The following is a 20,860-nucleotide window of genomic DNA, read 5'->3' as shown; positions in this document are numbered from 1 at the left end:
CTGGTACTTATTTAATGAAGTAAAAAAAAAAGTTATTACTCTGGAACAAAAATAAAAAGCTGAAAGTAAAGAGGTGATAAAATTCCTGCTTACGAAAGATTGCGGCGATATTTGTGTCTTAGAAGTTACAGGAATGTGTTGTAAACACGTCTTACTAAGTTTCCCACATGTGCATCCCTCACATATAGCCATCTTACTTAGACACATGTTCGGAAGAGCAGAGTGACAGAGAAAGCTGGTGCGCTGGACAGACTCGGCTGCGCTCGCTGAGCATAAGCGCGCTCCAGGGCTCAGCCGACTGCGGCGGTGTCCTTTGAGGCTGCTGCCCTGTGACCAGACTCGCCCTGTCGTCCCGGCACTGCTGACAACCACGGCACAACCAACCTGTAACCGTACTTCCTGTCGATGTTGTCATGCTGTTTCGGAATCAGTTGTGTCTCTTATTTGTTTTTGGGCCTTTGCAGCTGTCTTGCCAGTACTCGTGATTCTTCGAACTTAATAGCTAACCTACAATCATGTTGGAAATCCGCTAACTCTTGAGTCGCTCCAATGGAAGACAGCGCTCTTGCTCCGCTACACGGGTGCAGTCAGGTCTTCTGTTGTCTCCAGGCAGCACCACACTTACAAAATACCTCGCTATACCTGCGGTTCTGAGGGTTTTTACTGCATCCTTACTTGAAATATGTCTTGATAAAAATGGGTCGTCAAAGAAGACCACTTTCCAGATATATGAGAAATAATTATGGTAGCCTATCCACAAACTGTATTTATACCACGTTTCCCTAAAAATAAAAAAATAAATAAATAAATAAATAAAATAAAAAAAGAAGCCAAGAATTCTCGTATAATGTCATGATTCCGAAAGGGATCGACAGGGAGCTATTTTTATCCTGTCTTTTAGCCTTGGGGAACATGGTGAACACTGTAATGATTCTAGACCTATGTAGCACGTATCATCATGGCGATTATACTTACAAGGGAACCTCCCCATCGCACCCCCTTCAGATTTAGTTATAAGTAGGCACAGTGGATAAGCCTTGAAAAACTGAACACCAATCAATCGAGAAAACAGGAATAAGTTGTGTGGAAGTATGAAAAAATAAGCAAAATATACAAACTGAGTAGTCCATGAGCAAGATAGGCAACATCTTGGATATTATGAGCTCAGGAGCGCCGTGGTTAGCGTGAGCAGCTGCGGAACAAGAGGTCCTTGGTTCAAGTCTTCCCTCCAGTGAAAAGTTTAATTTTTTATTTTCAGACAATTATCAAAGTTCAGGCACTCACACATAATCAACTTCGCTCTCCAAAATTCCATGACATGTTCAGATTTGCTTGGACATATGCAGGATTGGCGCTCTACACACGGAAAATTTGAAAACGTTATGACAGAGCCCCCCATGAACCATGGACCTTGCCGTTGGTGGGGAGGCTTGCGTGCCTCAGCGATACAGATGGCCGTACCGTAGGTGCAACCACAACGGAGGGGTATCTGTTGAGAGGCCAGACAAACATGTGGTTCCTGAAGAGGGGCAGCAGCCTTTTCAGTATGTGCAGGGGCAACAGTCTGGATGATTGACTGATCTGGCCTTGTAACATTAACCAAAACGGCCTTGCTGTGCTGGTACTGCGAACGGCTGAAAGCAAGGGGAAACTACAGCCGTAATTTTTCCCGAGGACATGCAGCTCTACTGTATGATTAAATGATGATGGCGTCCTCTTGGGTAAAATATTCCGGAGGTAAAATAGTCCCCCATTCGGATCTCCGGGCGGGGACTACTCAAGAGGACGTCGTTATCAGGAGAAAGAAAACTGGTGTTCTACGGATCGGAGCGTGGAATGTCAGATCACTTAATCGGGCAGGTAGGTTAGAAAATTTAAAAAGGGAGATGGATAGGTTAAAGTTAGATATAGTGGGAATTAGTGAAGTTCGGTGGCAGGAGGAACAAGACTTTTGGTCAGGTGATTACAGGGTTATAAATACAAAATCAAATAGGGGTAATGCAGGAGTAGGTTTAATAATGAATAAAAAAATAGGAGTGCGGGTTAGCTACTACAAACAGCATAGTGAACGCATTATTGTGGCCAAGATAGACACAAAGCCCATGCCTACTACAGTAGTACAAGTTTATATGCCAACTACCTCTGCAGATGATGAAGAAATAGATGAAATGTATGACGAGATAAAAGAAATTATTCAGGTAGTGAAGGGAGACGAAAATTTAATAGTCATGGGTGACTGGAATTCGTCAGTAGGAAAAGGGAGAGAAGGAAACATAGTAGGTGAATATGGACTGGGAGGAAGGAATGAAAGAGGAAGCCGCCTTGTAGAATTTTGCACAGAGCATAACTTAATCATAGCTAACACTTGGTTCAAGAATCATGAAAGGAGGCTGTATACATGGAAGAAGCCTGGAGATACTGACAGGTTTCAGATAGATTATATAATGGTAAGACAGAGATTTAGGAACCAGGTTTTAAATTGTAAGACATTTCCTGGGGCAGATGTAGATTCTGACCACAATCTATTGGTTATGAACTGCAGATTGAAACTGAAGAAACTGCGAAAAGGTGGGAATTTAAGGAGATGGGACCTGGATAAACTGAAAGAACCAGAGGTTGTAGAGAGTTTCAGGGAGAGCATTAGGGAACAATTGACAGGAATGGGGGAAAGAAATACAGTAGAAGAAGAATGGGTAGCTCTGAGGGATGAAGTGGTGAAGGCAGCAGACGATCAAGTAGGTAAAAAGACGCGGGCTAATAGAAATCCTTGGGTAACAGAAGAAATATTGAATTTAATTGATGAAAGGAGAAAATATAAAAATGCAGTAAATGAAGCAGGCAAAAAGGAATACAAACGTCTCAAAAATGAAATCGACAGGAAGTGCAGAATGGCTAAGCAGGGATGGCTAGAGGACAAATGTAAGGATGTAGAGGCTTGTCTCACTAGGGGTAAGATAGATACAGCCTACAGGAAAATTAAAGAGACCTTTGGAGAGAAGAGAACCACTTGTATGAATATCAAGAGCTCAGATGGAAACCCAGTTCTAAGCAAAGAAGGGAAAGCAGAAAGGTGGAAGGAGTATATAGAGGGTTTATACAAGGGCGATGTACTTGAGGACAATATTATGGAAATGGAAGAGGATGTAGATGAAGATGAAATGGGAGATAAGATACTGCGTGAAGAGTTTGACAGAGCACTGAAAGACCTGAGTCAAAACAAGGCCCCGGGAGTAGACAACATTCCATTAGAACTACTGATGGCCTCGGGAGAGCCAGTCATGACAAAACTCTACCATCTGGTGAGCACGATGTATGAGACAGGCGAAATACCCTCAGACTTTAAGAAGAATATAATAATTCCAATCCCAAAGAAAGCAGGTGTTGACAGATGTGAAAGTTACCGAACTATCAGTTTAATAAGTCACAGCTGCAAAATACTAACGCGAATTCTTTACAGACGAATGGAAAAACTGGTAGAAGCCGACCTCGGGGAAGATCAGTTTGGATTCCGTAGAAATGTTGGAACACGTGAGGCAATACTGACCTTACGACTTATCTTGGAAGAAAGATTAAGAAAAGGCAAACCTACGTTTCTAGCATTTGTAGACTTAGAGAAAGCTTTTGACAATGTTGACTGGAATACTCTCTTTCAAATTCTGAAGGTGGCAGGGGTAAAATACAGGGAGCGAAAGGCTATTTACAATTTGTACAGAAACCAGATGGCAGTTATAAGAGTCGAGGGGCATGAAAGGGAAGCAGTGATTGGGAAAGGAGTGAGACAGGGTTGTAGCCTCTCCCCGATGTTATTCAATCTTTATATTGAGCAAGCAGTAAAGGAAACAAAAGAAAAATTCGGAGTAGGTATTAAAATTCATGGAGAAGAAGTAAAAACTTTGAGGTTCGCCGATGACATTGTAATTCTGTCAGAGACAGCAAAGGAATTGGAAGAGCAGTTGAACGGAATGGACAGTGTCTTGAAAGGAGGATATAAGATGAACATCAACAAAAGCAAAACGAGGATAATGGAATGTAGTCAAATTAAGTCGGGTGATGGCGAGAGAATTAGATTAGGAAATGAGACACTTAAAGTAGTAAAGGAGTTTTGCTATTTAGGGAGTAAAATAACCGATGATGGTCGAAGTAGAGAGGATATAAAATGTAGACTGGCAATGGCAAGGAAAGCGTTTCTCAAGAAGAGAAATTTGTTAACATCGAATATAGATTTAAGTGTCAGGAAGTCGTTTCTGAAAGTATTTGTATGGAGTGTAGCCATGTATGGAAGTGAGACATGGACGATAACTAGTTTGGACAAGAAGAGAATAGAAGCTTTCGAAATGTGGTGCTACAGAAGAATGCTGAAGATAAGGTGGGTAGATCACGTAACTAATGAGGAGGTATTGAATAGGATTGGGGAGAAGAGAAGTTTGTGGCACAACTTGACTAGAAGAAGGGATCGGTTGGTAGGACATGTTCTGAGGCATCGAGGGATCACAAATTTAGCATTGGAGGGCAGCGTGGAGGGTAAAAATCGTAGAGGGAGACCAAGAGATCAATACACTAAGCAGATTCAGAAGGATGTAGGTTGCAGTAGGTACTGGGAGATGAAGAAGCTTGCACAGGATAGAGTAGCATGGAGAGCTGCATCAAACCAGTCTCAGGACTGAAGACCACAACAACAACAACAATGACAGAGCACAGGGAAAACTGTGCGACTGTGAAACTGTTGCATTCATTTGTTGCAGTTTATGTGACAAACTCTGATGTTTTCATCACTTTTTGGGAGTGGTTATCACATCCACAAGAAAACCTAAATCGGGCAAGATAGAAGAATCTTTTTACCCATTCGCCAAGTGTACAAGTTAGGTGGGTCGACAACATATTCCTGTCATGTGACGCACATGCCGTCACCAGTGACGTATAGAATATATCAGACGTGTTTTCCTGTGGAGGAATCGGTTGATCTATGACCTAGCAATCAAATGTTTTCGGTTCCCATTGGAGAGGCACGTCCTTTAGTCTACTAATCGCACGGTTTTTCGGTGCGGTCGCAAAACACAGACACTAAACTTATTACAGTGAACAGAGACGTCAATGAACGAACAGACAGATCATAACTTTGCGAAAATAAAGAAAGTAAACTTTTCACTCGAGGGAAGACTTGAACCAAGGACCTCTCGTTCCGCAGCTGCTCACGCTAACCACGGGACCAGGGCGCTCCTGAGCTCACACTCTCCTTGATGTTGCCTATCTTGCACATGGACTACTCAGTTTCTATATTTTGCTTATTTTTTTCACAGTTCCACACAACTTCTTCCTGTTTTCTCGATTGATCTGTGTTCAGTGTTTCAAGGCCTATCCACTGTGCCAACTTATAACTAAATTTGAGGGGCGTTCGATGGGGAGGTTCCCTTGTTAGTAGTGTAACGTTATTCATTATGCAAAGCAATAATAATACTTTTCGAAATGGCTTGCTCTCGTAAAAGCTACATAAGTTCCTGTCATGGAAATTCCACCTCTCAGTGTGCTATTGTTAGCGATCACTTACGAGGGTAAGTCAATTACTATCCGCAAAGTAGTTATAAAATGTTATTGTAATCAAATTGGAAACTTAGAAAAAAATGGTTCAAATGGCTCTGAGCACTATGGGACTTAACTTCTGAGGTCATCAGTCCCCTAGAACTTAGAACTACTTAAACCTAACTAACCTAAGGACATCACACACATCCATGCCCGAGGCAGGATTCGAACCTGCGACCGTAGCGGTCGCGCGGTTCCAGACTGTAGCGCCTAGAGCCGCTCGGCCATCCCGTCCGCCGGAAACTTACAAGAACTTCGTTTTTCGACATAGCCTCCTTGGGTTTCAACGCACTTCGTCCAGATTTGTACAAACTCCCTGATGCCCTCATAAGCTGCGAGCCAGGAATGCACCGCTTTTTTCACTGCTTCGTCCGACGCAAATCGACGGCTCCTTAGTACCTCTATGAGTGGACCAAACAAGTGTTAGTCCGAAGGGTTAAGATCGGGACTATATGGAGGATTATCCAGTACTCCAAATTTGAAGTTTTGGAGGTTTCAGCAGTGTGGGCAGCAGTATGCGGAGGGACATTGTCTTACAACAACACAACACCTTTTGTTATGTAGGGCGGGCAACCACAGCCCAACTTCGACATTTTTTCAAAGAAAATTCCGCACTAGCTGTATGAATGATTTTTATTAAATCTGCGACCGGTTTCGCACCACTTATCGGTGCAGGCATTCTGTACAAAAAATACTGTAATAAGAGCTCATATAAATTATTCGACCCCCCCCCCCCAATTCTGAGGTGTAAATCAAACTTTTAACTTGCCAGTTTTTTTAATGAAACAAGAAAGTACTCACATACGCTATTTATAACATAGTAACGTTGAACATTGCCCTGTAGCCACTCCACACCATTCAAGTCCAGTATACCGTCATCTGGTGAAAGCGGTAGTTAAAACTTAAAAATCTATTTAAAAATTTTTTTTAAAAACTTTTTAAATCATGGGAGCGGCAATGTCCTAGAAAATAAAAATAAAATACGATGTTGATAAAACTCACCTAAACACGATCGACGAAGAGCAGAACATTAGCATGAACAAACAGCGTCATTAGGACCATGTAAACATATCAGAACATACCGTACACGTTGAGAGGGGCGGCACGGCAGCGGACACGGCCTGAATGACCGAGCGAGGTGGCACAGTGGCTAGCACACTGGACTCGCATTCGGGAGGACGGCGGTTCAATCCCGTCTCCAGCCATCCTGATTTAGGTTTTCCGTGATTTCCCTAAATCGTTTCAGGCAAATGCCGGGATGGTTCCTTTGAAAGGGCACGGCCGATTTCCTTCCGAATCCTTCCCTAACCCGAGCTTGCGCTCCGTCTCTAATGACCTCGTTGTCGACGGGACGTTAAACACTAACCTAACTTAACCTAACAGCCTGACTGACTGGCCGACACCCGGAAAGCGCTCACGCAGTGGCGCGAGAATCGCCAGTGTCCGGATGACGTGTTCAAGATGTGAAGAGTGGGGGTTGCTTTACATTTGATAAACAATTCCTTGCTTTTGACAGCAATCCTCGGCGTGTGCTTCGAATTGCAGGCTTTAGCCTGGCAGTAAGCACCTCACTGTAACGTACTCTGTTTATTGTTGTGCCTCTTTCCCATAATGCGCCAGTACTGGACCTTGTACATCTCAAAAAAGCGTAAGCATCAGTTTTCCCGCGGACGGTTGGGTCTTGATCTTTTTCTTGCACGGCGAATTTGGATGTTTCCATTCCATACTCTGCCGTTTACTTTCCGGCTCGTAATGATGGATCGTTGTTTCGTCACCAGTAATGATTCTGTCTAAGAAGTTGTCCCCTTCGTTACCATAGCTATCCAAATGATTTTTGCAGATCTCCAAGCGTGTTTGTTTATGCAACTGTGTGACGTGTTTTAGGACCCATCTTGCACAAACTTTGTGAAACCCAAGTCTGTTGTGGATGATTTCATGACTAATTTGCAGTCGATGTGGCACTTCGTCAACTGTTCATCGTCTGTCTAAGAGTATCATATCACGTGAACGCTCAATGGTTTGCCCCATTTGTGGCGGTAAACGGTCGTCCGGCTCCTTCATCGTGCGTAACACTTATGCGACCATTTCGGAATTTTTCAATCCATTCGTAAATACTCCGTTGTGGCAAAACACTATTCCCGTACTGTATCGGAAGTTTCGGTCCCTGATACGCTTTCCGACCACAAAAAATGGATCACTGAACGTTGCTCTTCTAGGTGGAAATAGCGGAAGAGTCTTGATTCACAGCACGGCAGCGATAACGAAACTAACCAAGCAGCTTGAAAATTGCAAAGATATAATAACAAAGAACCAAACATGTGACATCTAGGTAAAAGGACAGCACTACCAAAACAAACAATAATGAAACTAAATTGTGGATAATAGTTGTCTTACCCTGGTATTAGACGTTACTGGAAAAAATTAGGACACCCTTTTGGAGGTTTCCTATTCGCTCAAGATTTATTTATACGATAGTGCATTTGGGGTACATGAAATGATTACATTTACGTATCAACAGCACAAGCGATTCTGAGGTACGAGGTATCGACCCACGCTGAAACACCCAAATTAGTACGTGGTGTAGCCTCCACTGGCAGCAATGCAGGTGCCAACTCTGGCATCCAGACGATGGTACAGATGGGAAATACTGTCCTGGGATATGCTATGCTGCGCCTGCTCGGCCTGTTCACGTAGTTCTGTAAGAGTTGTTGGTTGATGAGTGGCACGAGTCACTTTTCGTTCCATCACATCTCACACGTGCTCGATTGGAGACGATTCCGGAGATCGTGGTCATGCTGTGCAGGGAAGTTGGTGCACGTCTTGCAGAGCACGTTGACTCTCATGGGCAGTGTGTTGACAGGCATTATACTGCTGTAACAACACATCATCTTCCTCTTGCGAGAACAGCGAAAGAACAGTTCTAACAATATTCTGCAAGCACCGAGATCTGGTTAACGTCCCCTCCAGAAACACCAAAGGTGAACGAGAGTTGTAGCCTGTAGCACGCCAGACCATGGGATGGGGCCAATGTCTTGGACGAATATCCTCGACTAGAAAGCGCTGACCAGGTCTAAGACGTACTGGCAAATGACCATCACTTGCGAGGAGGTAGAATCTGCTTTCACCGCTGAAGACCACTGACCGCATTCCATCTTCCAAGTGATCCTCTGACGGCAACAGTCGAGATGTGCGCAACGCTGCTGTGGCGTGGGTGAAAGACAGGCTAGAGTGTGCGCGCCCGAAAGCCCACTGCTAATAACCGATTAGCAACAGTTCGTGGTGACACGTCTGGACTCACAAGTCCTCTTATGTGCGCTGCAGCAGCTATACGTATTTGATCTGCCAATACTGCCCTGGTTGCTTGTGTTGGATGTACGTCCAGAGCCTCGCCTATGAGTGCGAGAATGTTCACATGACCACTGATACCAGTATCGTTGCACAGCTAACGCAGCACGTTCGTCTTGTGGGGAAATTCTCCGAAAGAACCCTCCTGCCACCTGCGATGCCACACTTTGACCCCATTCCAATTCGCTCAGTTAGGAGGCAAGAGTGCGTCTCCATAGCATGATTGCCTGCTTACTTCACATGTTTGCACCACGCTGAGCCTTCTCGATGTGAGCATTCCCCATTAAAGGGTACACACATATGGTGCTCTGGTAGCAATGCCACTACTCTATCTATCGGCTGACGACGCTGAAACCATTATCAGTACAACTGCTATCCCCCAGGAGGTATATACCGTAATCGGATCAAAATCGGAATTGTCTTTCCAGGTGTACTAAATTTTTTTCCCGGCAGTGTAGTCGAGAGGCTTGCTTTCACCGTTGTACATTCTGCCCCGGTAGCTGAGTGGCAAGTGCAACAGAATGTCAATCCTAAGGGCCTGGGTTCGATTCCCGGCTGGGTCGGAAATTTTCTCCGCTCAGCGACTGGGTGTTGTGTTGTCCTATTCATCATCATTTCACCACCATCGACGCGCAATTCACCGAAGTGATGTCAAATTGAAAGAATTGCGCCGGCCGAAGTGGCTGTGCGGTTCTAGGCGCTGCAGCCTGGAACCGCGAGACCTCGGGCATGGAAGTGTGTGATGTCGTTAGGTTAGTTAGGTTTAACTAGTTCTAAGTTCTAGGGGACTAATGACGTCAGAAGTTGAGTCCCATAGTGCTCAGAGGCATTTGAACCATTTTTTTGAAAGACTTGCACCCGGCAAACGGTCTACCCGATGGGAGGCCCTAGTCACACGACATTTACGTTTTACCATATTACAGGGATAATTGCGTACGTTTATATTGTCTCTAGTTTACAAGGTTTCCGGCAGTCATGACTTAGGAACTTGTACTAACACTGTCTATCTATCGCTTGCGCCTTTGTCCCGCATTTTGCGCGGGGTGGGTGTGGTTAAATCGGATTTGGCATGTTAAGTTGAAGGAGTGGCCGGATGCCCTTTGTGCCGCCACCACGTACCCCCGGGACGGAATCAGAGTACCCCATCTGTGTGCGTCTAGTGTAAATCATGGAAAAGTGCGGATGTGTTTCAAATGTCTGTGAGTCGTGCAACTGAGGCGAGACGTGGGGACCAGCCCGGTATTCACCTAGAGGGATGTGGAAAACCACCTAAAAACCACATCCTGGCTGGCCGCCACACCGGCCCTCGTCGTTAATCCGGCGGGCGTATTAGATCCGGGGCCAGTGCGCCTACGCGGGTCCAGGAAGCAGCGCATTAGCGCTCTCGGCTAACCTGGCGGGTCAACTTGTACTAACACTGTAACTTAATTATATACAGGGTATTTTAAAGTGTTTGTGTCAACCGTCTAGTCATTACAGATCGCGTGATGGCGAACAACTTTCGTTTGGGACAAAATGTTCACTGACGCTTCCATCGACACCAAGCATCTTTTTGTACCGGTCATGCCCTTTAGAGGTGGGCTGGGCGTAGGCACTCTACAGTGAGCTTATGCCTTGTGTGTTGACCATAATCCTGTCATTTGGGGAGAAGCCCCAGCAAAATTAAAATTCCTAATCTCTTTTGAAACTTTTTCTCCACTTACAAACTCTCATTCTTAGGTTTTCTGGTCGAAAATCACTCTTTTAGAGAACTAGTACGAAGCGCTAGCCGCGTTCCACGGTCCATCTGTCGGACCATCCTACCGACTCTACGCCGCACGGCACCACGACGGTCGCCCGGAAGCTACCTGTGATGACACTCCACACTGAGCCACCAACAATCTTCCTCGGAGCCTCCTCCATCTCCGGCCCTGAGCTTCCCAGGACTCCGTGGCATTATACCTGTGTGCTTGTGGTAGTCTGCTCATTTGGTTTTGTTACTCATTCTGTTTGATGTTGAACTTAGCTTCTGATGTGCTGTTGTAATAAAAATGTGCTTACATGGAACCTGAGTCATCACTGGTCAATCATGCGTGTGTAGTTCACAATGAAGGACACAAAACTGCTGTAAAGTTTCGCCTCGAGCGCCGGGTGGGAAGGTTGGTAATTTACCACCTCTGCAGCGTCGCACGCTCGTGGACAGCACCTTCTTAGTCTAGTTTGTGCCTCTGTGAGTGTCACATCGTCGTTTGGTCCGTAGCGTTAGCTGCTGTATGTTTGCGTTGGCAGTAGTAAAGTTCGTTCATAATGTCCCGCCATGGGTTCCGAGAGTATTCCAAGAAAAGGTACATTCAGCTTTAGGTAAATCCGCGCATTCCGTGGAGCCAGGATCTTTGGAGATTCATGACTGGCTCGTTGATACAATTCATGAAACATCTCATCAGCTTCAGTCTGTCAGTTCTAATTCTGAGAACTATGTCTCTGTTTCGACACAAACAGTAGTTGGTTTTGTGTCATTACTGTCAAGTTCCCTTCAATTATGTTTCCATAAGTATGGTCTTCTTGCCGATATGAAAGTGGATTATATCAATGTCCGAGTATTCAGTCTACCACCGTAAGTTGAGCGCAGTCTACTTAAATGGGTGTTGCTCCGTCGTGGTTATATGAGGGGCTTGCGACGTGAACACTGGCGCACTCAACACCGGTTGCAATGTCATAAGGGAACCCGTTCTGTAGGGATGGTAGTCAGGCGTAACTTTCCTTCCCATCTACAGGCCTGTTGAAACCTGCTAGTCAAGGGAAGGTAGGATTCGTTTACGATTGTGGACGGGGCCGTAATCAGTTACTATTGGTTGCCTTTTACAATTACAAATAATTTATTTTAAATCAATAATTCCAGATTCAACAATAAATAAAAATACTACACGTTATTAATGAAGGAATAAACCACTGTCTAAATAATTGTGTTTTTAATGAGTACCAATTTAGCAAATCACCATTAAATACAGAAACAGCAGATAATGTTTTAAAAGCAAACCACTGTGATGTGGGCTGTAGGCCATACACGCCAAGAATGGCAATAAATTAAGAATTGTTTAAGAACTCGCTGCAATTTACAAATTACAGGTATTGAAATATTAAAGGTAGGTCGCCACAAACACAGCAGAGGGCATAAGACGCCAGGAATGGCAGTAAATAAGGTTTTAAGGCTTACTGCTAAAATACAAATACCAAATTAGAATTTTAAGGTAAGCGACCACAATCACGGGTGATGGTCTTACACGCCAGGAACTGCAGTAACATAAAAAATTTAGAAACCTGCTGTAAAACAGCAAATACAATAGCAAAGGTTAATAAAAAAATAAAAAACTGATCAACAAACGAGTGAAATAAGATGATGGTAAATTTTGTAACACAACCCTCAACATCCATTGAACACTACACTGCTAGATTTATTCCAGAAGGCGACCATAACTATTAACTAGACATATATAACCTTTAATCTAGGCATTACAAGGTATTGTCATAAATAATACAGTAATAAAACACAAGGACCAATACAAAAGTTCCTTAAAGGATACTGGGGCAGATTATACCCGCAGAAGGAGTGGACTGAAGGAGCGTTACACTGAACTACTGGCCATCAGACCTCCTTTTAGAACACAAGAACCAAGGGGCCACAGACGGTGCTCCAGGAATCGACCTCTGAGAAGGTCCGGCACCACGCCTTACCGGACAGCGGCGGCAAGACGAGGAATACACTAATCCCCAGGCCAGATAACTGGGACGTTAGCACTCACCAGGCAAGAAAAATTACTGCTGGTAGAACATAACAAATTGTAATAAGTCGAAAGAAGTAAAAAGTAATAAGAAATCGAGGAAAGCTAATCATATCTGCCTTCCCCTAGCACTCCACTCGCTGCTCTTCACCTCGGCGACACTACGAGCAGCAACACTACGAGCAGCAACACGAACCCAAGTCACTGGAGGACCACGAGATATCACAGTGGTGGAGGTTTCTCTACTTGGATTGAAATGCACTCATCTTAAGGCTTGCTGGATCCGGCTTACGACGAGGTCGTGCACACTCGTGACCACAGCCCTTCCATGCGGCAGTCTGGCAGTCCGGGCGTGTTCTGGCACTGCGCGGACCTGGGTCCTCTTGAGTTCCCAACCGAACTGGCACACTCACACCCGGAAAAACAACGACGTCGCCCCAAAGATAGGTCAACAGTTACTAGATATCGATAACCGCCGCTTCTGCCACAATCGGACAGGCATAGATTGTGAAACCGAGTGGCGCCAGTCAAGACGAGAAGAAGACAAACAACCGCAACCATGCCATCTAAACGAAACTGTCTGTCCTCCAACAGAGGGCGGTAACCTACAAATATCACCAACGCGAGCCGCAGCACGGCTCACCTGTGGTTACGGCATTCGTATAACTTGTAGTGGACAGGTGAGAAGTTGGTTTCTCTGCAATGAAAGTGGCCACCCTAGATCTAATTGCCCGCGGCGGGTATTTGTAGTGAAGTCCTCATTTGGATAGCATCCAAAATTGATGTTTGCTCATTTCGTTTCCACTGCTCACGAGGGTGGCGACACGTCCTCCCCTGGTGCAATGGAAGAACAGAGTGACGCACAAACTTACTGCTCCCGACTTTCTGCCTTTACCCTCGCAGCACGGTCCTCACTCACCACTCCCTGAAGTAACTTTGTCAGTCGATGTGTCTTGTAGTGCTCGGTCCTGCGTTCCACGTGGGCTCAATGGTGCGAAAGTATTTGCTCAGGTCTCTTGCGTTTCTCTTGGTAATCCTCCTGCAGTTGTGGTAACCCTTCCGGAACCAACCAAAGCTGGAGAACACGTTGAGCCCTCTGATGTTCCAGTGACTCGACAGCAGCAAGCTGAGGCGCCCTTAAACCTACCTGTTCCCTGGGTGTCACCCATTCAAGTGACGTCGGAACGACCAACTGTTGTTACTCCAGTGGAGGCGACTGTTGGCCAGGGAATCCTACCTGTCGACGCAGACGTTGTGAAGCCGACACGTATCTTGTAGGTCGACCTGAATTGCAAGAATTCCTCTGCGGATCCTTGTTTGTCCTTTTGTTAGTATTCCAGAACCGCCTACGTCACCGACTGCCAACGCTGTATTGCCTCATAGTCGTTATAAACAACGCGTCCAACATGACGCACAGTGCACTCAAAAAAGGGTGCAGGGTGCAGGCTTCCCACCATCTGACGTCAATGGACTCAGCAATGGATCTGGATATACTATGATGACATAATTCAATTTGTCAGCAGATCAGATTTCGCTTCATGTTGGTAAAGTATACGGGCTTCTAGGTTTTTTTCTTTGAATAGTAATAGAGTGTAATCAGACCTGGGGCTTGCTTCGTTGCGTCAGTTTATTAGGATGGTACATAAATTCACAGCATTTTTCCGTAAGTTTAATAAACACAACAGATACACGTAGCAGAGAATTAATCATCAGTAATACACACTGATCAACCAGAACATTGTGACGACCTACCCAATAGCCGATACGTCCACGTTTGGCACTGATAACATCAGAGACTCATCTTGGCAGAGAAGCAATGAAGCCTTTTAAGTCGCTGGCAAAACATCTGCACACACAAGTCACCTAATTCTCGTACATTCGCCGGCAGGGGTGGCCGAGCGGTTCTAGGCGTTACAGTCTGGAACTGCGCGACCGCTACGGTCGGAGGTTCGAATCCTGCCTCGGGCATGGATGTGTGTGATGTCCTTAGGTTGGTTAGGTTTAAATAGTTCTAAGTTCTGGGGGACTGATGACCTCAAATGTACCCATAGTGCTCAGAGCCATTTGAGCCCGTACATTCCAGAGAGGGGGCAATGAACACCATCCAGAATGACATTTCCACTCTACAGCGGAGTGTGCGCTGATATGAAACTTCCTGGCAGCTTGAAACTGTGGGCCGGGCCGAGACTCGAACTCGGGACCTTTGTCTTTCGTGGGCAAGTGCTCTACCAACTGAGCTACCTAAGCACGACTCAAGCCCCGCCCTAACAGCTTACTTCTGCCAGTACCCCGTCTCCTACCTTCCAAACTTTACAGAAGCTCTCCTGCGAACCTTACAGAACTAACATCCCTGAAAGAAAGGATATTGCGGAGATATGGCTTAGCCACAGCCGGGGGGATGTTTCCAGAATGAGATTTTCGCTCTGCAGCGGAGTGTGCGCTGATATGAAACTTCTTGGCAGATAGCTGTGAGGACGGAGCGTGGGTCGTGCTTGGGTAGCTCAGTTGGTAGAGCACTTGCTCGCAAAAGGCAAAGGTCCGGAGTCGAGTCTCGGCCCGGCCCACAGTTTTAATCTGCCAGGAAGTTTCAACTCTGACGCCATGTTCAACCACATCCCAAACGCGTTCGATCGGGTTCAGATGTTGCCAGTTGCGGGGCCAGCACATCAATTGGAACTCGCCACTGTGTTCCTCGAACCATTCCTTCACACTCATGGCCTTGTGACATGGCGCATTATCTTGCTGAAAAACGCCACTGTCGTCTGGAAACGCGAACGTCATGAAGGGATGTATCTGGTCTGCAACCAATGTACGATACTCCTTGGCCATCATGGTGCCTTGCACGAGCTCCACTGGACCCATGGATGCCCATGTGAATGTTCCCCAGAGCATAATAGAGCCGCCGCCAGATTGTCTCCCTCCTGCAGTACAGGTGTCAAGGAGTTGTTCCACTCGGTGTCAAGGAGTTGTTCCCCTGGAAGAAAGCGGAATCGTTCGCTTCCATTGGTATAATGAAGAATCTATCGGGATTCATCAGACCATGCAATGCTCTGCCACTGCGCCAACGTCCAGTGGCGAAGTTCACGTGCCCATTTCAGTGGTAATTGCCGATGTTATATTGATACATTGCAACATGCATGGATCGTTGGCTGTATAGGTCCATCAGGAGTATTCGGTGCACTGTGTATTTATACATACATGTACTCTGCCCTGCTGATGTTAATTCGGCCAGGATCAACCACCTGTCCTGTTTCACCAGTCTCCCCAGCCTCGACGTCCGACTTCTGTAATGAGTAGTAGCTGTCCATCCCCACGATGTCTCGACGTGGTTTCACCTTGATTTAGTCACGTGTTGAAGAAACTCACCACAGCACTCCTCGAACATCCGGCAAGTCACGCCGTTTCCGAAACACTCGTGCCGAGCCTCTGGGCCATCACAATCTGCCCTCGTCAAACTCAGACAGATAGTGCACCTCTCCCATTCTACACATGGACACCACGCTCGCTGGTACTACATGTACCGTGTGTGTGTCGCACCAGCAGTCATCCCTCGCCAGTTGAAGCTGCTATAGCATAGAGTGGTTTATATCGTTAACAGTTCGGTGGTCATAATGTTCTGTCTGATCAGTGTATTCTCCTTCACTGTTTACAACAGTCTGATATCGCTGGTGTAACTTTTCGATTCAGCGACTGTAGAAATCACGTGGTCTTGAGGTGAAGAACTCGTCGAGCCATGTTCGGAGCGCATTTTCATACGAAAAGGAAGTTCCTTCAAGGCTTTTCGGTAGAGAATGGAAAATCTGAAAATCTGAGGGCTCAAGATCAGGTGAATAAGTTGGATGCGGAATGATTCCCAAATCAACTCTTGTATAGCGTTTATCGTCAATTTAACAGAACGCGGGCGCCCGTTTTCGTGAAGCAGCATCGTTTCCCACAGTCTTCCTGGTCGTTGTTCTTGGATTGTGTCAGTAAGACGTCTCAGGCGGCCGGTGTGGCCGAGCGGTTCTAGGCGCTTCAGTCTGGAACCGCGCGACCGCTACGGTCGGAGGTTCGAGTCCTGCCTCGGGCATGGATGTGTGTGATGTCCTTAGGTGGGGACTGATGACCTTAGATGTTAAGTCCCATAGTGCTCAGAGCCATTTGAACCTACTCCCTCCTAGTCAAGTACTACTGGTGGTGACATCCGATACACAGTCTCGTCTATTAGGCATAACGGACTTTCATCCTCCCATCATAGTGATTAAAAATGGCTCTTAAGTAATTGACTTAATGGGAATTAATTAATTTTCTTCAACGCCCAACTTCCTTTCGGCAGGACTCATTTTCAACATGTTGCTTTCTTTTTGATATGGAGATAGAGGAAAAATACGGAAACCCTTTTTTTTCAGTGTATGCCGCGTGTACAGATGACAACAGTATCAAAATGTTTTCCAGCTATAAATACTCCTGTGGTTTCCCAGCTTCATCATGCGTCGTTCTGTGTAATCAGAGATTTCCGATACGAGATTCTTTTTTGAAGGGCGCCGCACGTCACATTCATTTTCATGTCACAGCGCACACGGGCTGTTCCATACGGCGAGGCGTGCGCTGCAGGAACAAGAAACGAGGACTGCAAAAACTGCGTAACATCCGTTGTGACCCTGAATATGCTGTTTTTCTTTTCACAAAACTGGAAGGTGGCAGAGATTCAGTCGCATGTAGTCGTTATAAAACGTTGTACGCAAGTACGTTGTCTCTCATTTACATCATATAAGATTACCAAAAATAGACAGACAATTAAGATATAAATATTCTATCAAAACTTAATAAATGTCTTTCTTATTAATAAAATCCTGACTGTTTCCTGACTTACTGGGGCTCACCGATTTTGTTATGACCTACAATGTATCATTCAATATCTTCCTTGCACATTCAATTTGTCTCCTCACTAGTAAGTAAAATTAATTTCTCTCTCTCAGAGTTTGGTGATGGCATCTTCTTAGAATGCTGCAGGAATGTTTCAATGCAGGAAGACAGCATTGTCTATGGACGGTAGTGCCTTGAGACACGTTCTGCCTCTGAGTGAATGACTACCATTTCGTTTTCCTATGCAGACAATGAGCTCACTGCAGATGTTGTTTCACATAGTGCAGTTATAGCTGCCATGTAGAGCTGAATTTAAATGTCTACTCCATAATGAAGGAACTGTCAGATTAAGGAGTCTATCTCATTCACTGGAAGAATTCACTGATATGGTGAGATCATTTAGCAGCTGAACAATTTTAAATTGTCTTTTACGATTTCCCTCAGCATTTAAAAATTCCAGGGACAGTGTTCGCTATGACCACGTTGTATTTGGAGGGATATAAGAGAAACGTAAGTTGTAAATCTCTAAACAACCAAATATTTCCTCTGTTAGTGGAATTACATTTTGAGATATCACAGTGTATACATCTCTCCTTAAAAGTATGAATTCCTCGTCATTCCACATTATAATAAGAACTGTCTCCAAATCGTTAAATTTCAGAGTTGCTTTCCATGTTTTACCTCCCGCTCCCTTAGATTCAATATTGTTTCATTCGCTTTCTGATAGCTTCTGTGCTCAGCAAAACTATTGAAATAAATGATCTGCAAAACACTGAAAAGTGCGTCTGTGAAACTGAGGATCTTTATTGTGTGCATAGATTCCTAAATTTATATCATATGTACTTAAAAGATAACGGCCTTGCCGCAGTGGTAACACCGGTCCCCGTCAGATCACCGAAGTTAAGCGCTTTCGGACTGGGGATCACTTGGATGGACGGCCACACCGTCTGATGAGCGCTGTTGGCAAGCGGGGCGCACTCAGCCCCTGTGAGACAAACTGAGGAGCTACTTGACTGGGAAGTAGCGGCTCCGGTCTCGTAAACTGACATACTGCCGGGGAGCTGTGTCCTGACCACATGCCCCTCCACATCCGCATCCAGTGACGCCTGTGGGCTGAGGATGACACGGCGGCCGGTCGGTACTGTTGGGCCTTCCAAGGCCTGTTCGGACGGAGTTTAGTTTATATACTTACAAGCAATACAAAAATACATACGTGTTATACATTATCCCACTCTACCCCCCAGTGATGGGGTTTGAATGACACTGGGTCCAAGGATGCACGTAACGCCCTAAATCTGCTATGTGTGCCTACATTTATGTACCATTCTGAAATGCTTTGGCTACCATACGTCCATGGCATGACCAGCAAATCAGTCTGACATTCAAGTGCATGATGGAGCAGTGCACGGTCTTACTGTGGATAAAGATTCCCAGTGGTGTTCTCTAGGTTAACAAATGGGTGAACATGATCAAACGATATAAAGAGGCACAAATACCTAAGACAAAGGTAGAGGGACAGAGCCAGTTCAAGCCAAGATGACGATCTTATCTCATTTTCATGTCCATGTGTCTGTGGCACTTACGTGAGGTACTTTCAAGGTCAGGATCTAACCTGATGCCTGTCACTTTTGAAGATAGTCCCCTTACAAGGTCAACCATCCATCATGGGCTATTTCATGACATAAAAATGAATGTCACCCATTCACTACGGCTCTCCTAGTGCAGGTAATGATCTAAGATGAGGTCGCCTGGCCCTAACTGATGTGAGCCAACAGGATGAAGAGACACCCCTTCCCTTCCCAGGACGATAGGAATAATTTTCCCCTCTTCTTCCCAAATTTTATATTTATTTCCGTTATGTGAGTTTCGTCATTCTAGGACAATGTTGCAGTGGAAGGATCATCATGGCCCATCAATAGAGACCAGCCACCTCTGCAAGCAGACTAAAAAGAGTAAGGAGACATGTAAGTAATATTAACCCCTTCCTTTTGTAGTTAATTTCTAGTAAAATTTTGGGGGATGTGGTACAATTTTATCGATTTCCCAAATACCCTTGATTCCTCCCTAAGAATATGTGTATACACCTCTTTAAGTATTTGACAAAACCGCAGCACGTTATTTTAACAAATAAATCATATATCCTTTGTTAAACCATTTCTGTCATTGCATTATTAACAACAAAGACACTCTTGCAGAGACTTCAAGCGTTAAACAAATTGCGATATTTAAACAAAGAAACTCTACCTACGTACCAAATCTATATCATTTCTCCATCACTCTAATTTAATGACATCATGCCATTTTCTGTAAGAAATGCACAACAACATCCTCTATCCCAAAACCATACAAGTCACTTGAATGTTTAAAAGTTTCCACTGTTCACTATTATTTTAATAGTAAATATGCCCTTGCTAAAAGCCAAGTCTACATTGTCTTCATGGTATTAGTGTGTGCAGTCACTATCACACTGCCCATACTAGACTTCTAAAATAGTGTCAAAAAGTTCACACACATGACATCTCTAGATATACACTCCTGGAAATGGAAAAAAGAACACATTGACATCGGTGTGTCAGACCCACCATACTTGCTCCGGACACTGCGAGAGGGCTGTACAAGCAATGATCACACGCACGGCACAGCGGACACACCAGGAACCGCGGTGTTGGCCGTCGAATGGCGCTAGCTGCGCAGCATTTGTGCACCGCCGCCGTCAGTGTCAGCCAGTTTGCCGTGGCATACGGAGCTCCATCGCAGTTTTTAACACTGGTAGCATGCCGCGACAGCGTGGACGTGAACCGTATGTGCAGTTGACGGACTTTGAGCGAGGGCGTATAGTGGGCATGCGGGAGGCCGGGTGGACGAACCGCCGAATTGCTCAACACGTGGGGCGTGAGGTCTCCACAGTACATCGATGTTGTCGCCAGTGGTCGGCGGAAGGTGCACGTGCCCGTCGACCTGGGACCGGACCGCAGCGACGCACGGATGCACGCCAAGACCGTAGGATCCTACGCAGTGCCGTAGGGGACCGCACCGCCACTTCCCAGCAAATTAGGGACACTGTTGCTCCTGGGGTATCGGCGAGGACCATTCGCAACCGTCTCCATGAAGCTGGGCTACGGTGCCGCACACCGTTAGGCCGTCTTCCGCTCACGCCCCAACATCGTGCAGCCCGCCTCCAGTGGTGTCGCGACAGGCGTGAATGGAGGGACGAATGGAGACGTGTCGTCTTCAGCGATGAGAGTCGCTTCTGCCTTGGTGCCAATGATGGTCGTATGCGTGTTTGGCGCCGTGCAGGTGAGCGCCACAATCAGGACTGCATACGACCGAGGCAC

The 20,860-nt window shown here is 45.6% G+C and overlaps 1 protein-coding gene across 1 annotated transcript in view; it reads right to left on the bottom strand.

Moving 5' to 3' along the window:
* LOC126163143 (protein-tyrosine sulfotransferase-like) overlaps positions 1 to 10,824 on the bottom strand; it is a 199,761-nt gene extending 188,937 nt beyond the window's left edge. The window contains exon 1 of the mRNA XM_049920111.1: positions 10,730 to 10,824. Within this exon, the coding sequence (XP_049776068.1) occupies positions 10,730 to 10,824 (95 nt within the window). The remainder of the gene's footprint in view (positions 1 to 10,729) is intronic.
* Between the last annotated feature and the right edge of the window lie 10,036 nt (positions 10,825 to 20,860).

The sequence above is a fragment of the Schistocerca cancellata genome, chromosome 1, assembly GCF_023864275.1.
Source record: "Schistocerca cancellata isolate TAMUIC-IGC-003103 chromosome 1, iqSchCanc2.1, whole genome shotgun sequence".
NCBI lineage: Eukaryota > Metazoa > Arthropoda > Insecta > Orthoptera > Acrididae > Schistocerca > Schistocerca cancellata.
Note: the sequence above shows the minus strand (reverse complement) of the source record. Positions and strands in the feature narration are given on the sequence as shown.